This window comes from Acomys minous, assembly GCF_964271855.1.
Source record: "Acomys minous genome assembly, chromosome: 1".
In the NCBI taxonomy this organism is placed as follows: domain Eukaryota; kingdom Metazoa; phylum Chordata; class Mammalia; order Rodentia; family Muridae; genus Acomys; species Acomys minous.
In genome coordinates, this window is record NC_140483.1 from 54531841 (window position 1) to 54556427 (window position 24587).

At 49.5% G+C, this 24587-nt stretch overlaps 1 protein-coding gene across 1 annotated transcript; it reads left to right on the forward strand.

The window, feature by feature from the left end:
- Positions 1–3765: 3765 nt before the first annotated feature.
- Positions 3766–23882, forward strand: RNPEP (arginyl aminopeptidase). The gene is made up of 11 exons (XM_084785717.1): positions 3766–4285; positions 9146–9286; positions 10581–10729; positions 14414–14530; positions 15112–15347; positions 18813–18926; positions 19543–19655; positions 19842–19950; positions 21360–21584; positions 22326–22468; positions 23455–23882. The coding sequence occupies exons 1-11, from the start codon at positions 3839–3841 to the stop codon at positions 23611–23613; spliced, it is 1953 nt and encodes a 650-aa protein (XP_084641843.1). The 5' UTR covers positions 3766–3838; the 3' UTR covers positions 23614–23882.
- Positions 23883–24587: the final 705 nt, after the last annotated feature.

A 24587-nucleotide genomic window follows, 5' to 3' on the forward strand; every position in this document is an offset into this window, starting at 1 on the left:
AGCAACCACATGGTGGTTTACAAATATCTATAATGTGATCTGGTACCCTCTTCTGGTATGCACACATGGGGGCAGAATACTGTACCAAAAAAAAAAAAAAAGCACGTGATACGACACCCAGCTCTTTTTTTCTTCCTTTTTTTTTTTTGGAAAAATTATTTTTTATTATTTTTATTATTTTTACTTTCTCAACCACAAGCTGCTGTAAGACAGTCCTTCTCAACCTTCCTTACTCTGCCACCCTTTAATATAGTTCCTCATGTTGTGGTGATCCTCAACCATCAAATTGTTTCATTGCTACTTTGTAACTGTGACTCTGCTACTGTTATGAATCCTAATGTGCAGGATTTCGGATATGTGACCCCTATGAAAAGGTCATTCCACACCTGCTCCCAAGGGATCAGTCACCCACAGGTTGAGAATCACTGCTCTAGGGTGATTTGCATGAGCCCTGAGTCAAACCCTGAAATCAGTGTCAACTTTGAAAAGTGCTAGTGCCAGGCTGGAGGGATGGCTCAGAGGTTAAGAGCACTGGGTGCTCTTCCAGAGGTCCTGAGTTCAATTCCCAGGAACCACATAGTGGCTCACAACCATCTATAATGTGATCTGATGCCCTCTTCTGGCCTGCAGGTGTGTGGGCACAGCACTGTATACATAATAAATAAATCTTTAAAAAAAGATTTAAAGCACTAGTGCCAGCTGGGCATGGTGGCACATGCCTTTAATCCCAGCACTTGGGAGGCAGGCAGATCTTTGTGTGTTAAGGCCAGCCTAGCCTAGTTTACAAGAGTCCAGGACAGCCAGGGCTACTCGGAGAAACCCTATCTTGGAAAAATCAACAACAAATAAATAAACAAATAAATAGAAAGAAAAGCTCTAGTGCCTTTATTGGAGAATAAATACAGAATCCAAAGCCTAGGTGCCGTGTCCTGCACAGCCTGGAGGACCATGATGGACATGCTCTCCATTTCAGATGAGCAGGTTTATTAGGCACGTAGCAAGCAAAGTAAAAGAGCCAATAGCAAGTAGCAGCTGGATAGAAGCAGCAGACACAGCAAATCATCATCACATCAGGCACTTAGAAACCCCAGCAGAGGTGAGGGAGTAGTGGATTCGAAAGCAAAGATTACATCAAATCAGAGCTTACAAACACCCAGCAGGAACTGACTGGGGAAGTCAGGAAGCCACTGGAATTCCTGGTCTAGCTGCTTTTCCTGGATAAGTTTTCCCCACCCTACCATGGGAATTTTTCTCCCACGGACTAAACAATTGGAAATAACTTAGCTTCAAGCTGTTTGGGGACTCAGTGTTTTAATAAACTTAGCAGCTTGCTGTTTTTCCTTCTCCTTTTTACATAATTGGGGGTGAGGGTGGGGGCAGCAGCAGCCTGATTGGGGGGGAGATTTGGAGAACATTTTTTAAATGTTTGGGTTTGAAGTAGAGGGGCCAAGTTACCAGAGCTAGTTTCTTAGTAAGTTTACACAGCATGCAATACTGTGCAGATAAAATGTATAAGTGCTCCACCCTCGTTACAGGAACGGCCCTGCTTCTAGAACTTTTTACTGCATTATGCTGGGGATGGGGGCAGGTCCAAGCATAGTGATGTAAAACTGTAATCACAGCAGTCAGGAGGCAGAGGTAAGTGGATCTCTGAGTTTGAGGCCTGCTGGTCCAGGTCGGCCAGGACTGCATTAGTAAGACCTTGTCTCAAAAGAGGTGGAGGGGTCTGGGGGTATAGCTCGGTGGTAGATCATTTGCCCAGTGTGTGTGACTCTCTAGGTTCCATTCCAGTTACTGAGGGAAATTTTATCTTTGGATAGATAGTAGAGATACATGACTCTCTAACTGTTTTAGTTTTCCTCTGGAGACATGAACAAATATCTGTTCACTACCACCAGGCCACTGTGGGCTGGCCAAAGAAATTTAAGCAGATATTCTTTCTTTCTTTCTTTTAACATATAATTTCTTCATCTGTGGCTACTGCAAGGCACCAATGCAGAAGAGAAACAAAGTGTAGAGATGTGTCTAGCTCAATAAACTGAGCCTCACAAGGAAAATACAAGTGACATGTAATGGGCAGCTAAGTATTACAGTGCACAGACGAGAGCATAAAGCTCAGTGGCAGAGTGCTAGCCAAATACAAGTGACATGTAATGGGCAGCTAAGTATTACAGTGCACAGATGAGAGCATAAAGCTCAGTGGCAGAGTGCTAGCCCTAGATTTGATCCCAACCTTGATAGACAAATATTATCAAGGCGTGGTAATATGTTGGGGACAATAGGCCATATGGCCAATGTTCACCCATCTTGTCAGAGCCTGCACCTTTAAGTCTCTGTTTTTCCTAGAGCTTGCCTTCCACCAGAAACTAGCTGACCCTGTTGTGGGTCAGCAGTTAGACTAAAGACAGATAGAGATGGAGCAACCCTGTTATGGTTTAGCAGTTAGACTAGACAAAGAAGGAGCCAGATGCCCTGTGTGGCAGGACATTATGACCCTGCCTGGAATTCCCTGTGTTTTGAGAAAAGCCTGCAGTTGGGTTGCTATAGCAATATGCTCCCCTGCCTTCTGACTTATAAAAGCTGCTGCCTGACTAATAAAGTTTGTGAGTTTGATCAATCAGACTTGCTCTCCTTTGTGTCTTGCATTTTTCAACAGGTGACCTTCCTCCCAAGTTTTAGTCGAACCCCGCAGGTCAGGTCAGTAATAATCCCACAACTCCTCATGCAGATGCAGGATTGCCAGGTTGAGACCTCCCTGGCTACATAGTAACATAATTTTTAAAAAAGTTATATATGGTTTCAATAGCTAATGAGCTTAACTAACCAGTCTTAATAAACTCACTAAGAATATATAAACAGCCGGGCGTGGTAGCCCACACCTTTAATCCCAGCACTTGGGAGGCAGAGGCAGGCTATCAATGTGAGTTTGAGGCCAGCCTGGTCTACAAAGTGAGTCCTGTAATAGGCAAGGGTACACAGAGAAATCCTGTCTTGAACCCCCCCTATATATGTGTGTGTGTGTGTGTGTGTGTGTGTGTGTGTGTGTGTGTGTGTGCACACTAGAATAGGGAGATGGCCCAGCGGTTAAGAGCTCTTGCCTGCTCTTGTAGAGGACCTGGTTTGGTTCCTAGCACCAAAATGGCAACGTACAAGGTCTGTAACTCTGTAACTCCAGTTCCAGGGGATCTGATTCCCTCTTCTGGCATCTGCAGGCACTAGGCACACAAACACACTGACGGAACACCCATCCACATAAAAATGTGAAAATAGAAACAACTAAAATTTAAAGTAGGTAGGAACTTATAGATATATAACAGAACAACAAAAACGTCCCTGGTCTTGACACAATACTGTAAAGAGCAGCGTGCTTGGGGTCACAGAGGAAGCACGTTAGACATCTTCCTGACAGAGAAACAGCATTACAACTCCTGTTTTACAGACAATTTGTCCAAGATGTCACATATCGTCCTAATAAACTGGCCAGGTGAGGAGAGTGAGATTTCAAACTGAGACCCTTCCAATCCAGGTTCTGTTTCCCCGCATCCTGCTGGCTGCTCAAGAGGATGGGAAATTGGCAAGGGTGGCCTGGGTCGAAGGGCGACCCACTAACGCCACGGTCCTTGGTCGCAGGGTAACTGAGGAACCTGAGCGGAGCAGGAAGGGGGGCTGCGAGCCACATGGGAGAGGACCGCCGGTGTGTCTCGGGTTTGCTAGGGGCAGTGGCCGCTCGCATTCTTCGGGGGGCGGGGCCCACGGTGGCTCGTCGCCTCGAGGCGGAGCCTGCTGGGACCCGAGGAGCGGCCAGCCTTCCCGGCGGGTGAGCAACCGCTCGGGAGCCATGGAGAGCGGCGGGCCCGGCAGCTGCGGCGGCGCGGCCAAGCGGCCGCTGCACTCGGCACAAGCCGCGGACGTGGCCTCGGCCTCCAACTTCCGCGACTTCGAGGTCCTGCACCTGCACCTGGACCTGCGGGCGGAGTTCGGCCCTCCGGGTCCGGGCCCGGGAAGCCGGGGACTGAGCGGCACGGCGACGCTGGAGCTGCGCTGCCTGCTGCCGGAAGGCGCCTCGGAGCTGCGGCTCGACTCGCACAGCTGCCTGGAGGTGACGGCGGCGACGCTGCGGCGGGGGCAGCCCGGAGAGCAGCAGCGGCTCGCGGAGCCCGTGCCGTTCCACACGCAGCCCTTCTCGCACTATGGCCAGGCCCTGTGCGTGGCTTTCCCGCAGCCCTGCCACGCCGCCGAGCGCCTCCAGCTGGAGCTCACCTACCGCGTCGGAGAGGGACCCGGGGTGAGTGCGCGCCGTGCGCCCGGGCCACACAGGCCTTTCCCCAGCCGCGCTGGCTAGCCGGAGAGCAGGAAACCCGGCCCCGCTCTGCAGCTTCCGCGGGGGAGCCCCATGCTCTGACTTTCCTCTCCCATCGCCGGCTCTGGATTCTGGCTCCCGGATCCCCATTCCTGGGATGCGACCTCTCTAGCCGGTGCTGTGTTCTTTCTGCCGGTCCTTCCGGCCTCCCTGGCCACTGACCGGATTTGTCTTAGATTGCCCTGCATTGCCTCTTGTCACACACGTGCCAGACTAACTTGTCTGCTGTCCTGTGTGTCTTTTTCAGGATGAGAAACTTGATGCACAAACTTTTTGTTTTTGTTTGGTTTGTGGGTTATAATTCTCCTTGGTGGAGCCTGGACATTGTTGGCTAGTGAGCTGGATACTGACACGGTCCTTTATTGTGAAAGCCCTTTTGGTTTTGCACAGGTTAAAACAGCCCTGAAGCCTAGATAATTAATTTTGCTTCCTCTTATGAAATCCTGCACTTGACTTAAGAATCTGAGCAAGAAGGACAATGTGTAATCAGAGTACGTGAGGCTTTATAGTAACTTGGTCTTCCCAATAACTGTTGGTTGGCTCTTAAGACTTAAGGTTTTCCCAGTAGGATAAATAGTGGAAGTTTTTGTGTACAAGAAGTGGACATGTGTAAGTGACAGCCTTAGGCTGGGTTACAAGGTTCACCAGCTCTGTTTGCAGACTGCTGGAGCTTGCTCATAGCCAGCAAGCGGTTCCCCTTCACTCTTAGGACTGACCCAAAGAGCAGTTCACTTCCTCCTTTGGTCGGAGGAATACATGAGCCTTGTGCTGGAACTCGTTAGGGAACTGAAAGTCCGAAGCGTGAGGTACAATCTAGCCCGAAAGGCAAAGTCAAGTTCCCTGCAGCGCCTAGAGCGAAACATCTGCGGCTCCTTCGTCATAGCTTGACTCCTAATTTTCAGTGGGAGCCAGAAGTTAAACAGGATTGGAAAGTTAAACCCTCCCTAAATTTGCCTACTCTACCTGGGTGTGATGGTGCGCACTAAGGAGGCAGAGGCAGGTGGATCTCTGTGCGTTCAAGGCCAGCCTGGTCTACAAAGCGAGTCCAGGACAGCCAGGGCTACACAGAGAAACCCTGTCTGGACAAACAAAAAACCAAACCAAACCAAACCAAACAAACAAAACTTGCCCACTCTAAAGGTAGCAACTGAAGTTAAACAGCAGAAACAATTATCGTCCTTTAAGACATCATGACTGCCCTTTGCACTGTGAAGGTCTTCACCCAGGGCACTGCTATGCTTTCTGTCCCCCTTTTGCGGCCATTCTGATGAGAGTGCTCACCCAAGCACTGCAGGGAATTCTTCTAGAATTCTCATGGGCTGTAGTGCACACACTGTCTGCTTTCTTCATTGCATCATTCTGTTTTCCTCGCATCACTAGGGAACAAACAAAGCAACAGCAACAACAAAAATACTCTAAGCGGGAATGGTGGAGGAATGCTGAGCGGGTTTCCTAGGATGCGCTAGGCACTTGACTAAATACTTGACAAAACTGGGTAAATTTTCTTTATCTGGAGCTGGCCAGCTGTGATGGCACATGCCAGGAGTCCCGGTGCTCAGGAAGCTGAGGCAGGGGGACTGCGAGTTCAAAATAACAACAAAAGGCAGATTAACAGCATAACTGAGCAGACAGTACACTGCTCCTGTACTCGCCCCCCACAATTTTCATTTGCCCATCAGTTCAGTCAGTACTGACACACTGACAAGGCTCCATAGGCTTTATAACTATCTTAGGGTTTTGTTGTTGTTGTTGTTGGGGTTTTTTGTTTGTTTGTTTGTTTTGGTTTTTTGTTTTGGTGTAATAGGCCTGGCTGTCCTGAAACTCTCTTTGTTGACCAGGCTGGCTTTGAACTCACAGAGATCTGCCTGCCTCTGCCTCCCCAGTGCTGGGATTAAAGGCATGTGCCACCATGCCTAGCTGCTACCTTAAGTTTTTTCTTTTTTGTTTTGTTTTGTTTTTCTGAGACAGGGTTTCTCTGTGTAGCCTTGGCTGTCCTGGACTCATTTTGTAGACCAGGCTGTCCTTGAACTTACATCAATCTGTCTGCCTCTGCCTCCCGAGTGCTGGGATTAAAGGTGTGCACCACCATGCCCGGCTCTTAGTTTGTTTGTTTGTTTTAAATATTTATTTATTATGTATACAGTGTTACACCTGATTGTACACCTGCACACCAGAAGAGGATACCAGCTCTCATTATAGATGCTTCTGAGCCACCATGTGGTTGCTGGGAATTGAACTCAGGATCTTTGGAAGAGCAGTTGGTGCTCTTAACCTCTGAGCCATCTCTCCAGCCCCCTGTTTTTTTATTTTTATTTTTTTTTGTGCATTGTTGTTGTTTTGTTTTGATTTTTACCTACGTCTTTTTCTGCCTCCTGATCCCAGGCAAAGCTGCATATTGTAGCTAGTGTGTTGCTGTGCATCTTGGGGTTTCTTCTAGAGCTGTGAGTTTCTCATACTTACATTATTATTATTATTATTATTATTATTATTATTATTCTTTTTGGTTTTTCGAGACAGGGTTTCTCTGTGTAGCCTTGGCTGTCCTGGACTCGCTTTGTAGACCAGGCTGGCTTTGAACTCACAGCGATCCGCCTGCCTCTGCCTCCCGAGTGCTGGGATTAAAGGCATGTGCCACCATGCCCAGCTTACTTACCTTATTTTTAACAGTTCGGAGGGGTGCTGGGCAAGTGGGTTAGAGAATGATATTCTACTGGAATCTTCCAGAGGTTTCCCCCATGACTAGATGACTAGCCTGGACCTGTGCCTTGTGGAGGGGGATTCAGAGGTGAAGTGGCACCTTGATCACACTATACCGAGTCTGTCAGGGTTGACCTCAGTCACCCCACTACATCAGTATTTGTCAGCTTTTTCCCTCTGCGTCACCTCCTGCCTTGCACACAACATTGTATTTATTGGAGGACTAATTAAATTTATTATACTTGGACAAAAGCAGGCAAAGAAAGACTCACCATCCAATGTGGCTTTCTTGTGCATCCCTCAAGTGTCTCAGATGTGTTTTTTCAAAGGCCTTCCTTCTGCCTGCTCAGGCCTGCCTCCTACCAGTCAATCCAGAGCCTACGCAGTTCCCACCCAGAGCCTGCATCCAGGCCTGCCTTTGCCAACTCACCTGAGGGAGAAAGGCTTCTCTCTTCCCTCCCGACATCTGATTCTTGCTTGCCCTTAACGGTCTAATTGGACAACTTTACTTCACCCATGAAGCCTTCCTAGAATAATGTAACTCACTCTTCAATGTTACACACACACACACACACACACACACACACACACACACACACACACACACGTTTCCCTGTGTTGTGTATGATTTCCTTTTGCTATGGGCCACAGTAAGGTTTGCCTCTTGTCATGGCAAAGCCTCCCTTTTCTTAACTAATGGACAGCTACACTGTCCATCATAACCCCGAGCACGCAGGAAGGAGATCCGGAGGAGCTGAGAGAGCTGCTGTTGCGTCTTGGGAGCTGTCTCCTGGTGGTCAGAATGCCAGCTTGTGGTCACATATCCTTGTGCTGCAGATAGGTTGTTCTGGTGTATCAGAAACTATGGCACACCAGGGCATCTCGCCATACCAGTACTAAGGAAAGGTCTCCATCCCCCTGTTTTCTGGGTTTTTCTAAAGGATCACTGGAAGAAGCACCGTAAGAGGGAGATCTAGGGCTGGAGAGATAGCTCAGTGGTTAAGAGCACTGGCTGCTCTTCCAGAAGTCCTGAGTTCAATTCCCAGCAGTCACATGGTGGCTCACAACCGTCTGTAATGGGATCTGGTGCCCTCTTCTGGCGTGTAGGTGTATGTGCAGATAGAGCACTCATACATAAAAGAAATAAATACAATCTTAAAACAAACAAAAACAAACAAACAAACAAAAAAGGCCTGGGGAGATCCAGTCAACCCAGATATGGGGGAATAGGAGGAGTCACCTTACTACATGAATGAGCTAGCCGCCTCATAAGTATTCATTTCTTTTTTTTGTTTTTTGAGACAAGGTCTCTCTGTGTTAGCCTTGGCTGTCCTGGAGTCCCTTTGTAGACCAGGCTGGCCTTGAACTCACAGCGATCTGCCTGCCTCTGCCTTCCGAGTGCACCCCGGCTAAGTATTCATTTCAAAAAAACAGAAACTGGGCTTGGCATGTGCTACATGAAGACCCTGTCAAAAACAAACAAACAAACAAACAAACAAACAAACAAAAAAACCCCTAAAACAGCTGGGCAGTGGTGGCGCACACCTTTAATCCCAGCACTCTAGAGGCAGAGGCAGGTGGATCTCTGTGAGTTCAGGGCCAGCCTGGTCTACAAAGAGAGTCCAGGACAGCCAAGGCTACACAGAGAAACCCTGTCTTGGGAAGGGGGGGGGGGGGAACCCAAACAACAACAACAAAGCAAAATAAATGAACAATACAAGACAACCTCTGGCTCCTAGATGGTTCTGCTCTTCTGTCTGAGCTGCAAAACCCTGGTTAGATGGGCAACTGCTACAGCGAGAAGGATACGGAGGAGGCCATAATCTCAGTCCGAGGATCTGACGGGAATCCTGAGGTGCCCATGGGATACCATGGGGAGTGCAGTGTCTGCCCTTTGATGCAGGTATAAAGCCATGGCCTATTCCAAAGTAGATTAAACACACAGCAGGGAAGGGCAGTCCGGTCAGGGACAGATTGTCCTGCAGGAAGGTTTTAAGGATAACGAAATGTCTTGAAAATGCCCCACGGCAGCCAGCTCCTTCCGGTGCCCAGGATCTGTCTGCTCTGAAATGCCCTTTCCCGTCTTAGGTTTGCTGGCTGGCTCCTGAGCAGACAGCGGGAAAGAAGAAACCCTTTGTCTACACCCAGGGTCAGGCCGTCCTGAACCGAGCCTTTTTCCCTTGCTTCGACACGCCTGCAGTGAAGTGCACATACTCGGCTCTTATTGAGGTAAGGCGACTTAACTTAGTGTGTTTGTCCTTGGGCTTATGCATGAGAGATGGCTCAGCAGTTAAGAACACCTTCTGCTCTTCCAGAAGACTCGAATTTAGTTCTTAGCACCCATATCAGGTGGCTTACAACAGTCTTATAACGCTGTGTCCAGGGGATCCAGCACCTCACAGACACCTTCATTTATATGTGCGCGCGCGCACACACACACATAATTAAAACATAATCAAATAAGTGTTTTGTTTTTTAATGTTAAAAAAAAAATCCAGAGCCCGGCAGTGGTGGCACACACCTTTATTCCCAGCACTCGGGAGGCAGATGCAGGCAGATCTCTGTGAGTTCAAAGTCAGCATGGTCTACAGAGCAAGTTCTAGGACAAGACGACACAGAGAAACCCTGTCTTGAAAAACCAACCAAACTGGGCTGGAGAGATGGTTCAGAGGTTAAGAGCACTGGCTGCTCTTCCAAAGGTCCTAAGTTCAATCCCCAGCAACCACATGGTGGCTCACAACCATCTGTAATGAGATCTGGTGCCCTCTTCTGGCGGGCAGGCACACATGCGGGCAGAACATTGTATACACGATAAACAAATAAATCTTTAAAAAGAAAGAAAACCCAAACAAACAAAGAAAACCAGACATGGCAGTTACCTGTCTATAGTCCCAGCCCTTAGGAGGCAAAGACACAAAAATCCTGAGTTCGGTGCCAGCCTAGGCCATCTAGTCAAACCCTGTCTCAAAGAAAGATAGAGACAAAGAATATAATTTCACACCCATCGGGTCCCACTTTGGTAGGTAACTTACTACATCCATCCAGTGGTATCTTTGAAAAGTCAGCTTTCCATCTGCAGATGTTGTTGTTTGAGACAGCTTATCGTGTAGCCCTGGCTGGCCTGGAACCCAGCGATCCTTTGTGCTGGGATTAAAGTCAAGTGCAACCATGTTCCTTGACAGGAATTTTACGCAGTCCAGCTGCCATCAGTGTATGTTTGGGAAGCCTCTGTGTTCTCCAGGAGGGACTCTGAGTCATCACCATCACTGCTCGGGTTCCTGATCAGACCGTTCAAGTTAGTCACAGGAGACCTTTTTGTCAGGAATGGTTATGGAATTGGAGCAGTCAGAAAGCAGAGGCAGGAGGGCCATCGAAAGTTCCAGGTCAGCCTGGTGTGCACAGCAAGGGCCACACTGTATAGCAACACTTTGCCTGCAGAAGAACAAAGCAGGAGTCAAAGAAGCAACGAGGCTTTGGGGTGAGGTTTTCCAGGTGAGGTTTCCTATGCTCTCTCTGTTGCCAGGTTCCAGATGGCTTCACAGCTGTGATGAGCGCAAGCACGTGGGAGAAGAGAGGTCCAAACAAGTTCTTCTTCCAGATGTGCCAGCCCATCCCCTCCTATCTGATAGCTTTGGCCATTGGAGATCTGGCTTCAGCTGAGGTTGGACCCAGGTAAGAAACAAACACCAGGCAAGGCAAGGTTGGATTGACCCCAGAGGCGGGGGCACCCTGCTAAACGGCTCTTGGGGCAGTGTGGGATCCCATGTCTGCTGTCTTCAGGGCACAGTAGGTTGGTGGAGAGTCTTGTTTTTCTCTCTTCCTCTTCTCCACCCCTCCCTCCATGTCTAAGCCTATTGTCTGCTGGTTTAGCAGCAGCTGGTGGAGCTGTAGCAGAGTCTCGTGGACGAGGGCAGCTGCTCAGCCGAGTGGTGTTGATGCTCAGGTGGAAGTTTTAGAAGCCTGACCTTGACTAGGAACGAAGCACTAAGCTCCCTTTCAGCCACTAGATAGCTCTGTGCCAAAGCCCGTTTCCTCTAGCATTGAATTCTGCAAATGAGCAACTTTGATTTCATCGCATCCTTTTGAAGAGAGTAAGGACTGTCCTTTCTGCCTGCTGCAGATGCCTTGGTCTAGACATACACTGACAGGATGCTAGTGGGATTTAGTGGAGACCAAAAGATATTTTGTACAATTTCTTGTAATTCCAACTACTAGGGATGCTAAGATAGAAAGTCTCAAGTTCGAAACCAGCCAGGGCTGGATAGAATAAATAATCCAGCTGGGCAGTGGCGTCGCATGCCTTTAATCCCAGCACTCGGGAGGCAGAGGCAGGCAGATCGCTGTAAGTTCGAGGCCAGCCTGGTCTACAAATTGAGTCCAGGACAGTCATGACTACACAGAGAAACTCTGTCTCAAAACACCAAAAATAAATAAATAAATAATAATAATAATAATAATAATAATAATAATAATAATAATAATAATAATCCTGCCTAAAACCAGGAGAATGGGTTTTTGCAGATTTTCTTATCATCTACCTCTGCAGCTTAGTCCTCCTGTGCAAAGGTCAAAGGTTGGACTGCAAAGTTCAGGCCCCTGTCCTGGCTCTCTTGTTCTGTTGTTCCTTAGATCTGAAGGTGGCAACGTCTTCCACAAGATTCATTACAAGCCTGGAGTTTTATAGCAAGGCTCTGCAGTACTAGTGGTACGAATTAAGGTAGCTCCTAGGTGTCAGGAGGGAATAATAAGCAGAATTCTGTTGGTACCTGCTTCCAGCACACACGTTCAAAACAATGTTCGTCCCAGTTGTTGTTTTGGTGTGCTGTGGGTCAAACCTAGTACCTTAAGCATGCTGGACAGACACCCTATCCCTGAGCTATATCCCCAACGCTACCATGCCAGTCTCGAAAGGCAAGGTGTTATACTATTCTTAATAGACTGGGAGGTCATCTTTGCAACCAGGGGAAAAATATAAGAAAAGGTCTGTGAGCCGGGTGCAGTGGGGCACTCCAGAGGCAGAAGCAGGCAGATCTCAGGGAGTCTGAGGTCAGCTTGGTCTACAAAGAGAGTCCAGGACAGCCAGGGCTCTGTGGTTTGAGGATGTGTTTGCCCTAACAAGCATTCTATTTGAAAAATATAAAGTAGGCTGTGCATGGTGGCACACACCTTTAATCTCAGCACTCTGAGGGCAGAGGCAATAGGATCTCTGTGAGTTTGAGGCCAGCCAGGGCTACACAATGAGACCCTATCTTCAAAAAAAAAAAAAAATTTTTTTTTTCGAGACAAGGTTTCTCTCTGTAGTCTTGGCTGTCCTGGACTCACTTTGTAGACCAGACTGGCCTCAAACTCACAGCAGTCTGCTGCCTCTGCCTCCCGAGTGCTGGGATTAAAGGCATGTGCCACCACCGCCCAGGCAAAAAAAAAAATTTAAAGGCATATGAACTGATCATAATGGCAATGGGAATAGGACAGAATCCAAGCATACCATAAAATAATGATTCCTTTGAATACTCGGTAAGAAATTAACCCAAGAGCATGTCAAACAAGGTCACATGATCCATTTAGCCAGTGATGATGATGGTTTGAAGGTGTAGCTCAGTTGATAAAAATGATTGCGGTGGTGGCGCAAACCTTTAATCCCAGCACTCAGGAGGCAGAAGCAGGTGGATCGGTGTGAGTTTGAGGCCAGCCTGGTCTACAAAGCGAGTCCAGGACAGCCAAGGCTACACAGATAAACCCTGTCTTGAAAAACCAAACAACCAAACAAAAAACAAAAATGCTTGCCTTGCATGCAGGAAGCCCTGGCGTAGTGCAGAATCCAGGGGTAGTGACACAGTGCTGTGATCCCAGCACTTGCAAAACGGAGGCGGGAAGGTTCAAAGTTCAAGCTCCTCCTCAGCCACATAGTGAGCTGGGGGTGGGGGGCAGCCTGGGCTACATGAAACCCTGCCTCACAAAACAAAACAGAAGAAAAAAGTAAACTGATTATGATGACGTCCCCCTTACCCTGCCATGTGACATGCCTTGTTCACATCCCAGGGCTCGTGCTGTGTGTTAAACATGAGGGTCCTCTGACACAGCATTCCTCCCTAGCCCAGGTCCTGGGTAGAAGGCAGAGGGTGGCACCCAGTGGCCCTTTTGTACATGATCCCTCCTAATCTTTACCCAGACTCAGTGGAGTTGATAATATTTGTGTCCTCTTGTGGATAACCAAACTGAGCCTATAATAAGGACTTCTCCAAGGTCGAAGTGCAGGCCTTGGCTTCAGGAGGCCTGAGTCCTGGCGTCAGCTCATCCTTGGAGTCGTAAATGCTCTTGGCCTAATCCCTGGCTCTCTCCGCCTTGACCTTCTGTTTGATGTATCTTCCTGGTGGCAGTGTTGTTGCTCCCTCTTCACTTCTGTCTTCCTGTCTCTATCCTTTGGTTGGTTGGTTGGTTCAGACAGAGTCTTCCTATGTAGCCTCCAACTCTCAATCCTCCTGCCTCAAGTCTTCCAAATGCTGGGATTACAAGGGCCAGTAAGACAGCTCATTGTGCTTGCTACCAACCCTGATGCTCTAAGCTCACTTCCTGGGACCCACACGGTAGAACTAGGGGACTGGACTCTCCTATGTGCCATGCACAGACAAATCCTAGCACTTGGGAGGTAAAGGCAGATGGGCCTCTGTTTTGCTTTTTTTTTGTTTTGTTTTGTTATTGTTGTTATTTTGGTTTTTCGAGACAGGGTTTCGCTGTGTAGCCTTGGCTGTCCTGGACTCTCTTTGTAGACCAAGCTGGCCTCGAACTCACGGCGATCCGCCTGCCTCTGCCTCCTGAGTGCTGGGATTTAAAGGAGTGCATCACCATGCCCTGCCTCTGTTTTGCTTTTTTTGAAGCAGTGTCTCACCCCATAGCCATAGCTGTCTTGGAACTCACAGCAATCCTCCTGCTTCAGCCTCTCCAGTGCTGAGATTACAGGTCTGAGTCCTATATTCTATTTTATTTCACCTTCACTTTTGCAGGATTGAATTCAGTGTGGAAGCATGGCTTCTTGTGGGTATAAGTCCTGTTGCCTAGAGGGGCCACCTGGCACCTCCTCAAGGCGGTCTTTGGTTTTCATACCCAGCTGTGATGAGCAGCCTAAAAGGGGGCCAGATGGCACCTCTCCAAAGGGTTTTTTCCTGTTCTCATATCCAGGTCTGATGGGCAGCCTCTTGGGGCTAAACAAAGGGTCTGATCTTGCCTCTCCCGTCTGAGCGTCTGACCACATGGCCACATTGCATTGGCTCAAATATGGGACCAAGGCTAGTGTCGTACAGGTGGTTCATGTGGCTGCTGCAGCAATCTCTGAACAATCTTCTGCCTCTCTGTGCTTAGGAGCCGGGTGTGGGCAGAGCCCTGCCTAATTGAAGCTGCCAAGGAGGAGTACAATGGGGTGATAGAAGAGTTTCTGGCTACAGGAGAGAAGCTTTTCGGACCCTATGTTTGGGGAAGGTGTGGTATCAGCTGATGGATGTGTTTTGTGAAACTGAGCACTGTTTTCCACACTCCTGGGGCTGCTTCCCCTTCTGTCTCCTAGAGCAAGGCTTCCCCATCCCAGAAACACAAGCGACGGGGAAAGAAAGAGGGAGGGATGAGCTGGGCTCCTTGAGACTGCCAATGGGATCCGGGAGGGACCGCTTTTGAAATGATTAAGATTTGTTGTCAAGCTAGAGGTGGGGAGAGTGGGGGAACCCCAGGGCCGCCCTTTGTTGGCATGCCATTCCTCTTTGTGGGAAGTTGCTCCAGCAACATCTCCAAGCTGCAGGCTTGAAGCTGCAGGCTGGTCTTTATGACCCTAAGTTGGCCTCCGGTGAGGTAAGTATGAAGAAGCTGAGGGCACGCTCACAGCCCGTTTGGGAGGAGGGCGAGACAAGGCTCAGCTACTTTAAGAGAGCAAGCACAAAGGCAGGGCTGCTTCCTGGGGAACACCCAAAGGCCCAGGCTTCATTCTCAGCGCTGGGTCTGGAGAGGACAGGGAAGCGAGGTCCACTGTGGAGAGTCAGGGCCTCCCGTGACGTCCAGTTTCTTGGCAGGTACGATCTCCTCTTCATGCCGCCATCCTTTCCATTTGGAGGAATGGAGAATCCTTGTCTGACCTTTGTCACCCCCTGCCTGCTAGCAGGGGACCGCTCCTTAGCCGACGTGATCATCCATGAGATCTCCCACAGTTGGTTTGGGAACCTGGTCACCAATGCCAACTGGGGAGAGTTCTGGCTCAACGAAGGCTTCACCATGTATGCCCAGAGGAGGATCTCCACCATCCTGTTCGGTAAGGTGCCACCCTTCCAAGTGCCTGGCTCCATGTCTGCTCCTGTGGTTTCATGGTGTAGGTGGGCATGAAGGGAGGTGGGACTTACACAGAAATCTCAGGTGAGCGGCCAGCATGGGCTAAACCTATGTAGACACTGTATTTTTCCCCCCAAGACAGGGTTTCAGGGTTTCTCTGTGTAGCGTTGGCTGTCCTAGACTCATTTTGTAGACCAGGCTGGCCTTGAACTAACAGAGATCCCCCTAACTCTGACTCCCTGAGTGCTGGGATTACAGGCATGCCCCACCTCGCCCAGCTTATTTGTGTTTTGTTTTGTTTTTCTTTGTTCATTTTTATTTGTATGAATGTTTTGCCTGCATGTATGTCTGTTTGACATGTGTGTGCCTGGTCCCTGTCAGAAGAAGTCATCAGATCCCCTGGAACAGAAGTTATAGGCTCTGTGAGCCACTGTATAGGTGCTGGGAATTGGGTCCTGGGTCCTCTGCCGGAGCAGCCAGTGCTCTTAACCTCTGAGCCAAGTCTCCAGCTCTGGAAACAGTTTTTAAATTAGAAATTCCCATCCCACTTTGTGCCACTGCAAGCAGTATGGACGGTGGTTTAAGCTGACCGAATGGACCAATGGGTGAGTTCACAGGGAAAGTACTCATCTACAAGGGGTCACCCTGGGTGCCAGGGTATTCCTAAGCAGACACAGCTCCTAGGTGAGTCCCCAGCATCATTTACCCCAGATGGCTGGTTGACTGTGAGTGAATCACTGGTTGTCCTGGTACATGTGCGCTCTATCTCTGTCTCTGTCTCTGTCCCTGTCTCTGTCTGTCTGTCTGTCTGTCTGTCTGTCTGTCTGTCTGTCTGTCTCTCTCTCACATACACACACACACACACACACACACACACAGGGTCTCATATACCCCAGGCTGACCTCAAACTCCCTATGTCGTCATAGACAGTCCTTTTTCAGTCACTGCTCTTAAGCACTGAGCCATCTCTCCAGCCCCTCATAGACAATCTCAGCCTCTTTCTCATCCTCCTGCCTGCCTACCTCCCGAGTGCTGCATTTACAAGCACACACCATCATGTCTGTTTCCTATGATGCAGAGGGCCCAAAGGCTTCCTGTAACTCTACCTACTGAGTCATATACCTACACATGCTCTACACATGCTTTTAGAAAAGGCCGAAAGCTTTTCTTATTGTCTCATTAGTGAAGTAATGAGAGGCTACTGTATATTACATGCTCTAAGTGGTAGAGCACACACACACACACACACACACACACACACACACACACACACACTTTATTTTTAAACAAGATCTGTTTAGCATATGTGGAAAAGCACAGGAAGGAAAAATCCATCTGTAATATTGTTCAGGACAATCAATATATATTCTTTTTTGTTGCTTTCTTCTTTATGTTTTAAAAGTTGTATGTAGGAGTGTATGTCTGCATGTGCGTATGTGCGTTCAAGTACAAGTGCCCGTGGAAGTCAGAGGCGTCTGGAGTGAGCATCAGTTGTGAACTGCCTGACACAGGTGCTGGAACCAAACTTAAGTCCTCTAGAAGACTAGCCAGTGCTCACTCTTACCTTCTGAGCCATCTCTCTGCCCCCTTTAATTTAACTTTGGTTGGTTTATATTGGTGGTGGTGTTATTATTTGAGGGCAGCTCTCACAGAGGGCTGGCCTAGAACTCACTGTAGACCAGGCTGGCCTTGCATTCACACAGATCACCCATCTGCCTGCCTTTGCCTCCTGAGTTCTGGGATGAGTGGCGTGTGCCACCATGGCCAGCACACTTTGCAGGAAACAGTTGTTCATCCTTAGCACCGGGGAACTAAAGCCGGAAGGTCACAAGTTTGAGGCCAGCCTGGGTCATACAGTAAGACCTTGTCTTATAAAAGGGGAAAAACCAAAAAGCAAGCTGGTCGTGGTGCCAGAACTCTGCCTTCAAGTCCAGCCTGGACTACAGGGTGAGTTTAGCTTCGCCGAGCTACAACACTAGAATCTGATAGTGCAGCTTTTATTTTTCCTGATGTGCAGAATTAAAAATGGAGGCTAAGGGAGTCTCAGAGTCAGAGCACGTAGTAAATGGCAGAGTTGAAGTGTGCGTGCATGCATGTGCGCTTGCCCCAGTGTTTGTGGAGAAGTCAAAGGACAGCGCTCTGGAACTGCTTCTCTCCTTTCATATGAGCCTTGGTGATTGATTGTAGTTAATAGGGCTCAGTGGCAGGCGCCTTTGTCTACTGACCATGCCACTGGCTTCCAAGTTACTGGGGTTTGGGGGGTGTGTGTGTGTGAGGGGTTTTTGTTGTTGTTGCTGCTCTTTCTTTCTTTCTTTCTTTCTTTCTTTCTTTCTTTCTTTCTTTCTTTCTTTCTTTCTTTCTTTCACAGGGTTTCTCTGTGTAGCCTTGACTGTCCTGGACTCACTTTGTAGTCCAGGCTGGCCTCGAACTCACAGGGATCCACCTGCCTCTGCCTCCCCAGTGCTGGGATTAAAGGCGTGCGCCACCACGCCGGCTCTCTGCTGTTTCTTTCTTTCTCTCTGTGTCTCTCTCTTTTTTGGTTTTGTTTGGTTTTGGTTTTTTTTTTTTTTTTTTTTTTTTTTTTTTTTGGTTTTTTGAGACAGGGTTTCTCTGTGTAGCTTTGGCTGTCCTGGATTCCCTTTGTAGACCAGGCTGGCTTTGAACTCACAGCGATCCGCCTGCCTCTGCCTCCCGAGTGCTGGGATTAAAGGCGTGGGCCACCACCGCCTGGCTTGTCTCTCTCTTTTTTAAATACAATGTTTCTCTGTGTAACTATGGATGTCCTGGACTTGATTTATAGACCAGGCTGGCCTTGAACTCACAGAGATCCACCTGCCTCTGCTTTTGCTGGGATTAAAGGCATACATCACCATGCCTGGCTCCAAGTTACTGTTTTTAAAGCCAGGAGTGCTTAGTTTTTTCCTTTACTTTCTTTCTTTTTCTTTTCTTTTTTTTTTTTTTTTTGAGACAAAGTCTCACTCTGTAGCCTGAAACTCACTGTGTAGACCAGGCTGGCTTCGAACTCACAGAGATCCTCCTGCTTCTGCCTCCTGGAGCTGGATGAGTAAAGGCGAGCGCCACCATACTCAGCCTAAATGTTCAAAGGTTTTTGAAGGTGACGGTTGCTTTTGTGTGACAGGATCGTCAGAGGAAAACTATTTTAAGTATCATAGAAATTAAGTTGTTCCTTAAAAAATAAAAATAAATTTCCTGTTGACAAGGAAAGCGTCCTCTAGTCTTTGTATAAGAGACCCACAAGTCAGGTCAACCAAACCTCTGTAGCCAGTCCAGAGAGCTAGGGGCTGAGTCACACTGCTCTGTGTTTCCCCGGAAGGTAACGCCATTGAGCCTCAGACCACAAGGGGACAGCACAGCACCTCTGTCGGGGAAATGTGGACATGGTGAACTTGGGGTTTGTGGTTTTGTTTTGTTTTTTTTTTCCCCCCAGGAGCTGCTTACACATGCTTGGAGGCCGCAACGGGGAGGGCTCTGCTGCGCCAGCACATGGACGTGTCCGGAGAGGACAACCCGCTCAACAAGCTGCGGGTGAAGATTGAACCAGGTGCACAAGGCTCCCCTGCCTCCCCCGCTCCAGTAAATTACCTTTGGAGCCCCAAGTTAGTCTGAATCCCTGGAGTACTCTTAGCCATGCCCTGTTCTGTAGGCTGACAGAGCCCAACCATTTCAGCCCTAAGTCCTTAGTGGTGTGGCTGTTGCTTTGTACTCGCTCTCCCGGTTCCTTTTCTAAAGCCTGTTAGCAGCATTTTACAGAACCAGGCCAATTCAGTGACTTGCCCAAGGTCATGCACCTGTCAGCTCTGAACTTCCTGCTTTCTAGCATTTTTCTCTAGTTTCGTGTGTGACTAACCTAAAACCCTTTTGTGGCAACCGAAGCTTCGGTGCTGCTGACTGTAAAATGAACTTCTTGTACATTGGTAATTAGCTTTAATCTGGGACAGTTGTAAAAACAATAGCTGGGAGGTTGACTGGGCAGATGGTGCCCAACAGGACTTGGAAAGGCTGAGCACGCTCAGCCCTAAGAGTTAGTTAACTCAGGGAAATGTGCTAGCCCCTTTGAACCACTGGCCTCCTCCCCAACCTTGTCTTAGACCCATAGTTACTGGCCCTCTGAGGGGCGGGTGCCTACAAACTGTCCCGTCTGCTCTTTCCTCTGCCAGGCGTTGACCCCGATGACACCTACAATGAGACCCCCTATGAGAAAGGTTACTGCTTTGTCTCATACCTGGCCCACCTGGTGGGTGATCAGGATCAGTTTGACAAGTTTCTCAAGGTACAGTCAACTCTCCGAGAGGGGAGAAGGCCAAGGAGCAGATAAAGCGGCTGGGCCAGAGTGCAAGGGTGGAGGCAGGGGGCACAAGAGGTAAGGGGTCAGGGAGGGTCTGAGAGATGGGTGGGGCTCTGCTCCCCCCACCCCCCGGGGTGGCCAAGGAGACAACCATCCCTCCCCTCCTCGCAGGCCTACGTAGATGAGTTTAAATTCCGGAGTATCTTGGCTGAAGATTTTCTTGAGTTCTACCTGGAGTATTTCCCTGAGCTGAAGAAGAAGAGAGTGGATTCCATTCCAGGTAAGCGGAGGACCGGGACCACTGGCTTCCGAGCACTGGGAGAGAAGGAGCGAGATGAGACGGGGAAAGCATCGCGTCATGGGTTCCTGGTGAAGCGGCACTTGGAGAGCCAGCCGAGAACCCCAGGTCTCCTTCCTGCTCCACAGACCTGGTGGCTGGGGTGCAGTTGCATGGTAGATGCAAGGCCCTGGACTCAATCCCCAGAGACAGACAGACAGACAGACGGATGGACGGACGGACGGACGGACGGACGGACTTTGACTTCCTAGGTTGGCAGTGTAGTTCAGTTGATAGAGCACATGCTTGTCGTGTATGAGCACCTGGGTTTGGGCCCTCAGCACCGAAACGTAAAAGCTAATGAAAAGCCCTTTCTAAAGTTGAACTTAAGCGCTTTGGAGTCTGAGGCAGCAGCTGATGGCCATAACTTTAAGACCAGCCTGGGTTACACGGTGAGTTCAAGTCAAAACAAACACAAAAACTCCGGGTGTGACTGTAACCCCAGGACTTGGGAGGCGGGGACAAGAGGATCAGGGCTGAGGAGCCATCCTTGGTTACAGTGAGTTCAAGGCCAGAGGGTGTGGGCTAAGTGAGACCTTGTCTCAGGAAGACAAAGAGACAGGGACAGGCCACTTCTTGACTCTTCCCAGAAGGTGGCTGTGACCTCTGCTGCCCAAATCAGAAGCAGGACAGCAACCTCTGCCGGGAGCCCGTGGTGAGGTCTGGTCAAGCCCTGCGAACAAAGGGAAATCCTGGCACCTGCTTCCTCAGAGAACAGGGAGGGTGGCCCCCGCTGCGGCCCAGACAGTCCATTAGACACTCCCCTTGTCAGGACGTGAACTCTGAATCACTCGGGTTGGTTGGGTGAAGTCAGTTTCAGCCCTGGTAGCGCCCTGTGGTTGGTTGGAGGCCTAAGATTCAAGGTCATGGGACTGTAACTAACAATAGTTAATAATTACCGAGCACTTACCATGCACCAGGCAGCACACCAAGCTTTTAGTGTGTATTTGCTCATTTAATCTTCACAACTGTCGACTAAGGTAGGGCCTCGCACCCCCATTTTACAAACAGCTAAGGCGCCAAGAGGTAAAATAGCATGCTTGTGGCCTCCCAGACAGTTCCGGCAGAGCTAGGAAACCCATGCAGCCTGGGCTTGGGGCCCTGGGGCTTGTGCCCCGCGCTGTTGGTGATGGTGCAGACAGCACCAACTTGACTACAGCCAGGTGTGTGCCCATCACATGATGACATAACGCCGATTTTAAAGCAATCACCAGCTTCACAGTAGAAACACACTTACTGTGACGGCCTCCAGATGCCATCCCAGCTAGGACCCTGCGGATAGGGTGACTGGGTTTACAAGCTTAGACATGTTGACAGTCCTGACAAGTGTCCTCTTTTCTTTTACCTACAAGGTTTTGAGTTTGATCGATGGCTAAACACCCCTGGCTGGCCCCCGTATCTCCCCGACCTCTCCCCTGGGGACTCACTCATGAAGCCAGCTGAAGAGCTGGCCGAGCTGTGGGTGAGCTCAGAGCTAGACATGCAAGCCATTGAAGCTGTGGCCATCTCTACCTGGAAGACCTACCAGCTCGTCTACTTCTTAGATAAGATCCTGCAGAAGTCCCCTCTCCCTCCTGGTAAAGTCAGTGGGTTAACCTTACTATCCAGCCTTACTTAAGTTATTTGAATATCCTTGTTTGTGCATGGGTGTGTGTGCGCATGCGTGCGTGCGTGCATGCGTGCGTGCATGCGTGCGTGCGTGCGTGCGTGCGTGTGTGCGTGTGTATCCCATGCATGTGGGTACCTGCGGAGGCCAGAAGAGGGTGCTAGATCCCCCTGGGGCTGTGCTTACAGATGGTTGTAAACCACCTGATGTGGATGCTGGGAATTGAACCAAGGCCCTCTGGGAAAGCCGCAAGCTCTTTTAACCACTGAGCCATCTCTTCTGACCCACTGACGCTTTGCTGTTGCTCTGTCAGATGTATTAGTCATTAAATCCCAGAGAGTGACGTCTCTGGACACAGGGCTCCTCGTGCTAAGAATAACTCACTAAATATACTCAGATTCCAAAGCCGGATCCACATTTATTGGAATAAGGGTAAGAGAGAAAGTGAGGAAAAGAGCAGAGAGTCTGGAGTAAATTTAAGGGGCGTTTAGGGGAGAGCCTTAGAACTGAAGGCTCACCCAGTACTAGTGCACCCCCATGCTAGATATGTGAATAGGGCGGATGGTAAGAGGTGGGTGATACGGGAACATTCTTGAGGTTTCTGCCAGTGTTTTTAGAGCACTTGAGAGCTGACACTCAGTGGCCCCAAGAATGAGCCTTCTGGGCTCCTCGGCTGGTCATTACCAACCCATCATTGCTTTCTCTCTTCTAGGGAATGTGAAAAAACTTGGGGAGACATACCCAAAGATCTCAAATGCCCAGAATGCTGAGTTACGGCTAAGATGGGGCCAAATCATCCTGAAGAATGACCGCCAAGAAGAGTTCTGGAAAGTGAAGGAATTCCTGCAGAGCCAGGTGGGTAAATTGCATCTCTGGTCCTCTCATAGGCCATGGGTGTCCACGATCACGCCTGAGGTCTTCCTGCAGGCAGGGCCTTGTGGGGCCTGGCCTCTAAAGGACCCTCCTGATCATGATGGTGTCGGTGTGAGTTCCTGAAGCTTTGTCCTGGGGGAAGAGAAGTTTTGGGAGTTCTTTGGAGACCAGCTGGTGAAGCCTGAAGGGATAAAGCGAGGGAGAGCTAACCCCTAGCTGGGGAGAGGGCAGTGGGTAGTGTGAGGACTGGTCATGCAAAAGGACAAATGAGGTGAGTGAAGGGCAAGGTGGCTGCTCCCTGGAGGAGTTTGGACACTTGGTAACAGTTCAGGCACCAGCAGATTCCTGTGGGAGTAATCCTTTAGGGCAGAAAGCTCTCATGATAAACCAAGCATCCTCGACTCCAGAGTGAGGAGGGGCTGGTTGGATCCAAAGCCCAGATGGCTTCTTGTAATAGTGAAGTCTGTATGAAGTGGGAACTGGGACACACAGGTCTGTGGGAGGTTCTCTGGCCGGTTGCCACGCCTCTGGAGCAAAGGAGCTTGCCGTACTGCTTCCATACAGTTATATGACTGTGACTTGTGGGGGTTTTGGGTTAATTGCAGATGGACCCATACATGGCCCAGCTTTCCAAAAGTCTTCAGTCCCATTGAGTCAACCCATCTGATTTGTTTTGTACTTGAGGGCGGTCCCATGGTTGCCATGGTTTGGGCTTCATTGCTGAACTTCCCTTCCCCAGGATCATTCTCCACCCACAGCCCCTAGAAGATGCTAAAATCAGCACTTCATTCTGACTCTGACCTCCCCACATGCGTGCGCGCACACACACACACACACACACACACACACACACACACACACACACATCCCTTTTGTCCTCAGACCATGACTGCTGTTGGAGGAGGGCTGGGCAACCTCGCAGCCTCGCTGAGCAAGCTACTGAGGACGGGTGTCTGTGCTTCTTACAGGGAAAGCAGAAATACACTCTGCCGCTGTACCACGCCATGATGAGCGGCAGCGAGGCAGCCCACACCCTCGCCAAGGACACCTTCGAAGCCACTGCCTCCCAGCTCCACAGCAACGTGGTCAACTATGTCCAGCAGATCCTGGTGCCCAAGGGTAGCTAGAGGCTCACACTGGTGGGCTCCACCTCTTGAGCTTCACTGGCTTTCCGAAGAATTGTTCCTTACCAACTTCAAGTTCTCCAGTCAGCGTCCTGGAGTTTCTGTTCTCTGGGCTTGGGTGTGGGTCTCTGCCCCCGTGGGAACTTCTGGTGCAGGGAGCCCTGAGACTATAAGGGACCCCCCCATCCTCCATGCTCCCCCTAGCCCATGCCGCAGAAATGAAAATCTCATTCTTTTTCTTTTCAAATAAATGTTTTTAAACAAGTAGATAAGTTGGAGTTATAGACTGAGTCACGTATTTTTATTTCTGTTTGTTTGTTTTGTCCTTTTGAGGCAAGGTTTCCCTGTGTAGCTAGCCCTGGCTGTCCTGGACTCACTTTGTAGACCAGACCAGGCTGGCCTCGAACTCAGAGACCTGCCTGCCTCTGCCTCCCAAAATTCTAGAACTAAAGGTGTGCGCCACCATCGCTTGGCTTCCACTCACATTTCATAGCACGGGCATCAGGAGTTGTGGCTCCTGTTTTGTGAGCCATCTTGGCTCTGCAGGAGCCCTGTTGGGTTTGCTTGTGCTTTTACAGGATTCAGGGGACAATGTTCCTGCTACCTTCCCATCCTGAAGATGAAGCTGTGTGCTACTGAGCGGGCGCTACTGAGCGGGCTCTCCTGCCGCGCTCAGCGTATGGGCAGGCAATCAGGAAGTGCCCCCTCCTCCTGCTCCGTAGCTGCTCTCGCCAGAACCTTCCAAAGCACTGGCCTCAAATCCAGTTCTTTCGCACGTTTCTTCTCCTGTTGGAGGAGTTAATACTCCATAGCTCAACCTGGGCGGTGGTGGTTCATGCCTCTAGTCCCAGCACTTGGGAGGCAGAGGCAGGCAGATCTCTGTAAATTCAAAGGCCAGCCTGGTCTATAAAGCGAGTCCAGGACAGCCAGGGCTACACAAGAAACTCTGTCTTGAAAACCCAAACAACAACAACAAC

Bases quoted from the DNA above. Each gene is read 5' to 3' on its own strand.
- RNPEP (XM_084785717.1), top strand. From the start codon at position 3,839: ATGGAGAGCGGCGGGCCCGGCAGCTGCGGCGGCGCGGCCAAGCGGCCG. The intron at 14,531-15,111 runs GTGTGGTATCAG...GTTTCTTGGCAG, and splicing joins GGACCCTATGTTTGGGGAAG to GTACGATCTCCTCTTCATGC. The intron at 19,656-19,841 runs GTACAGTCAACT...CCCTCCTCGCAG, and splicing joins AGTTTGACAAGTTTCTCAAG to GCCTACGTAGATGAGTTTAA.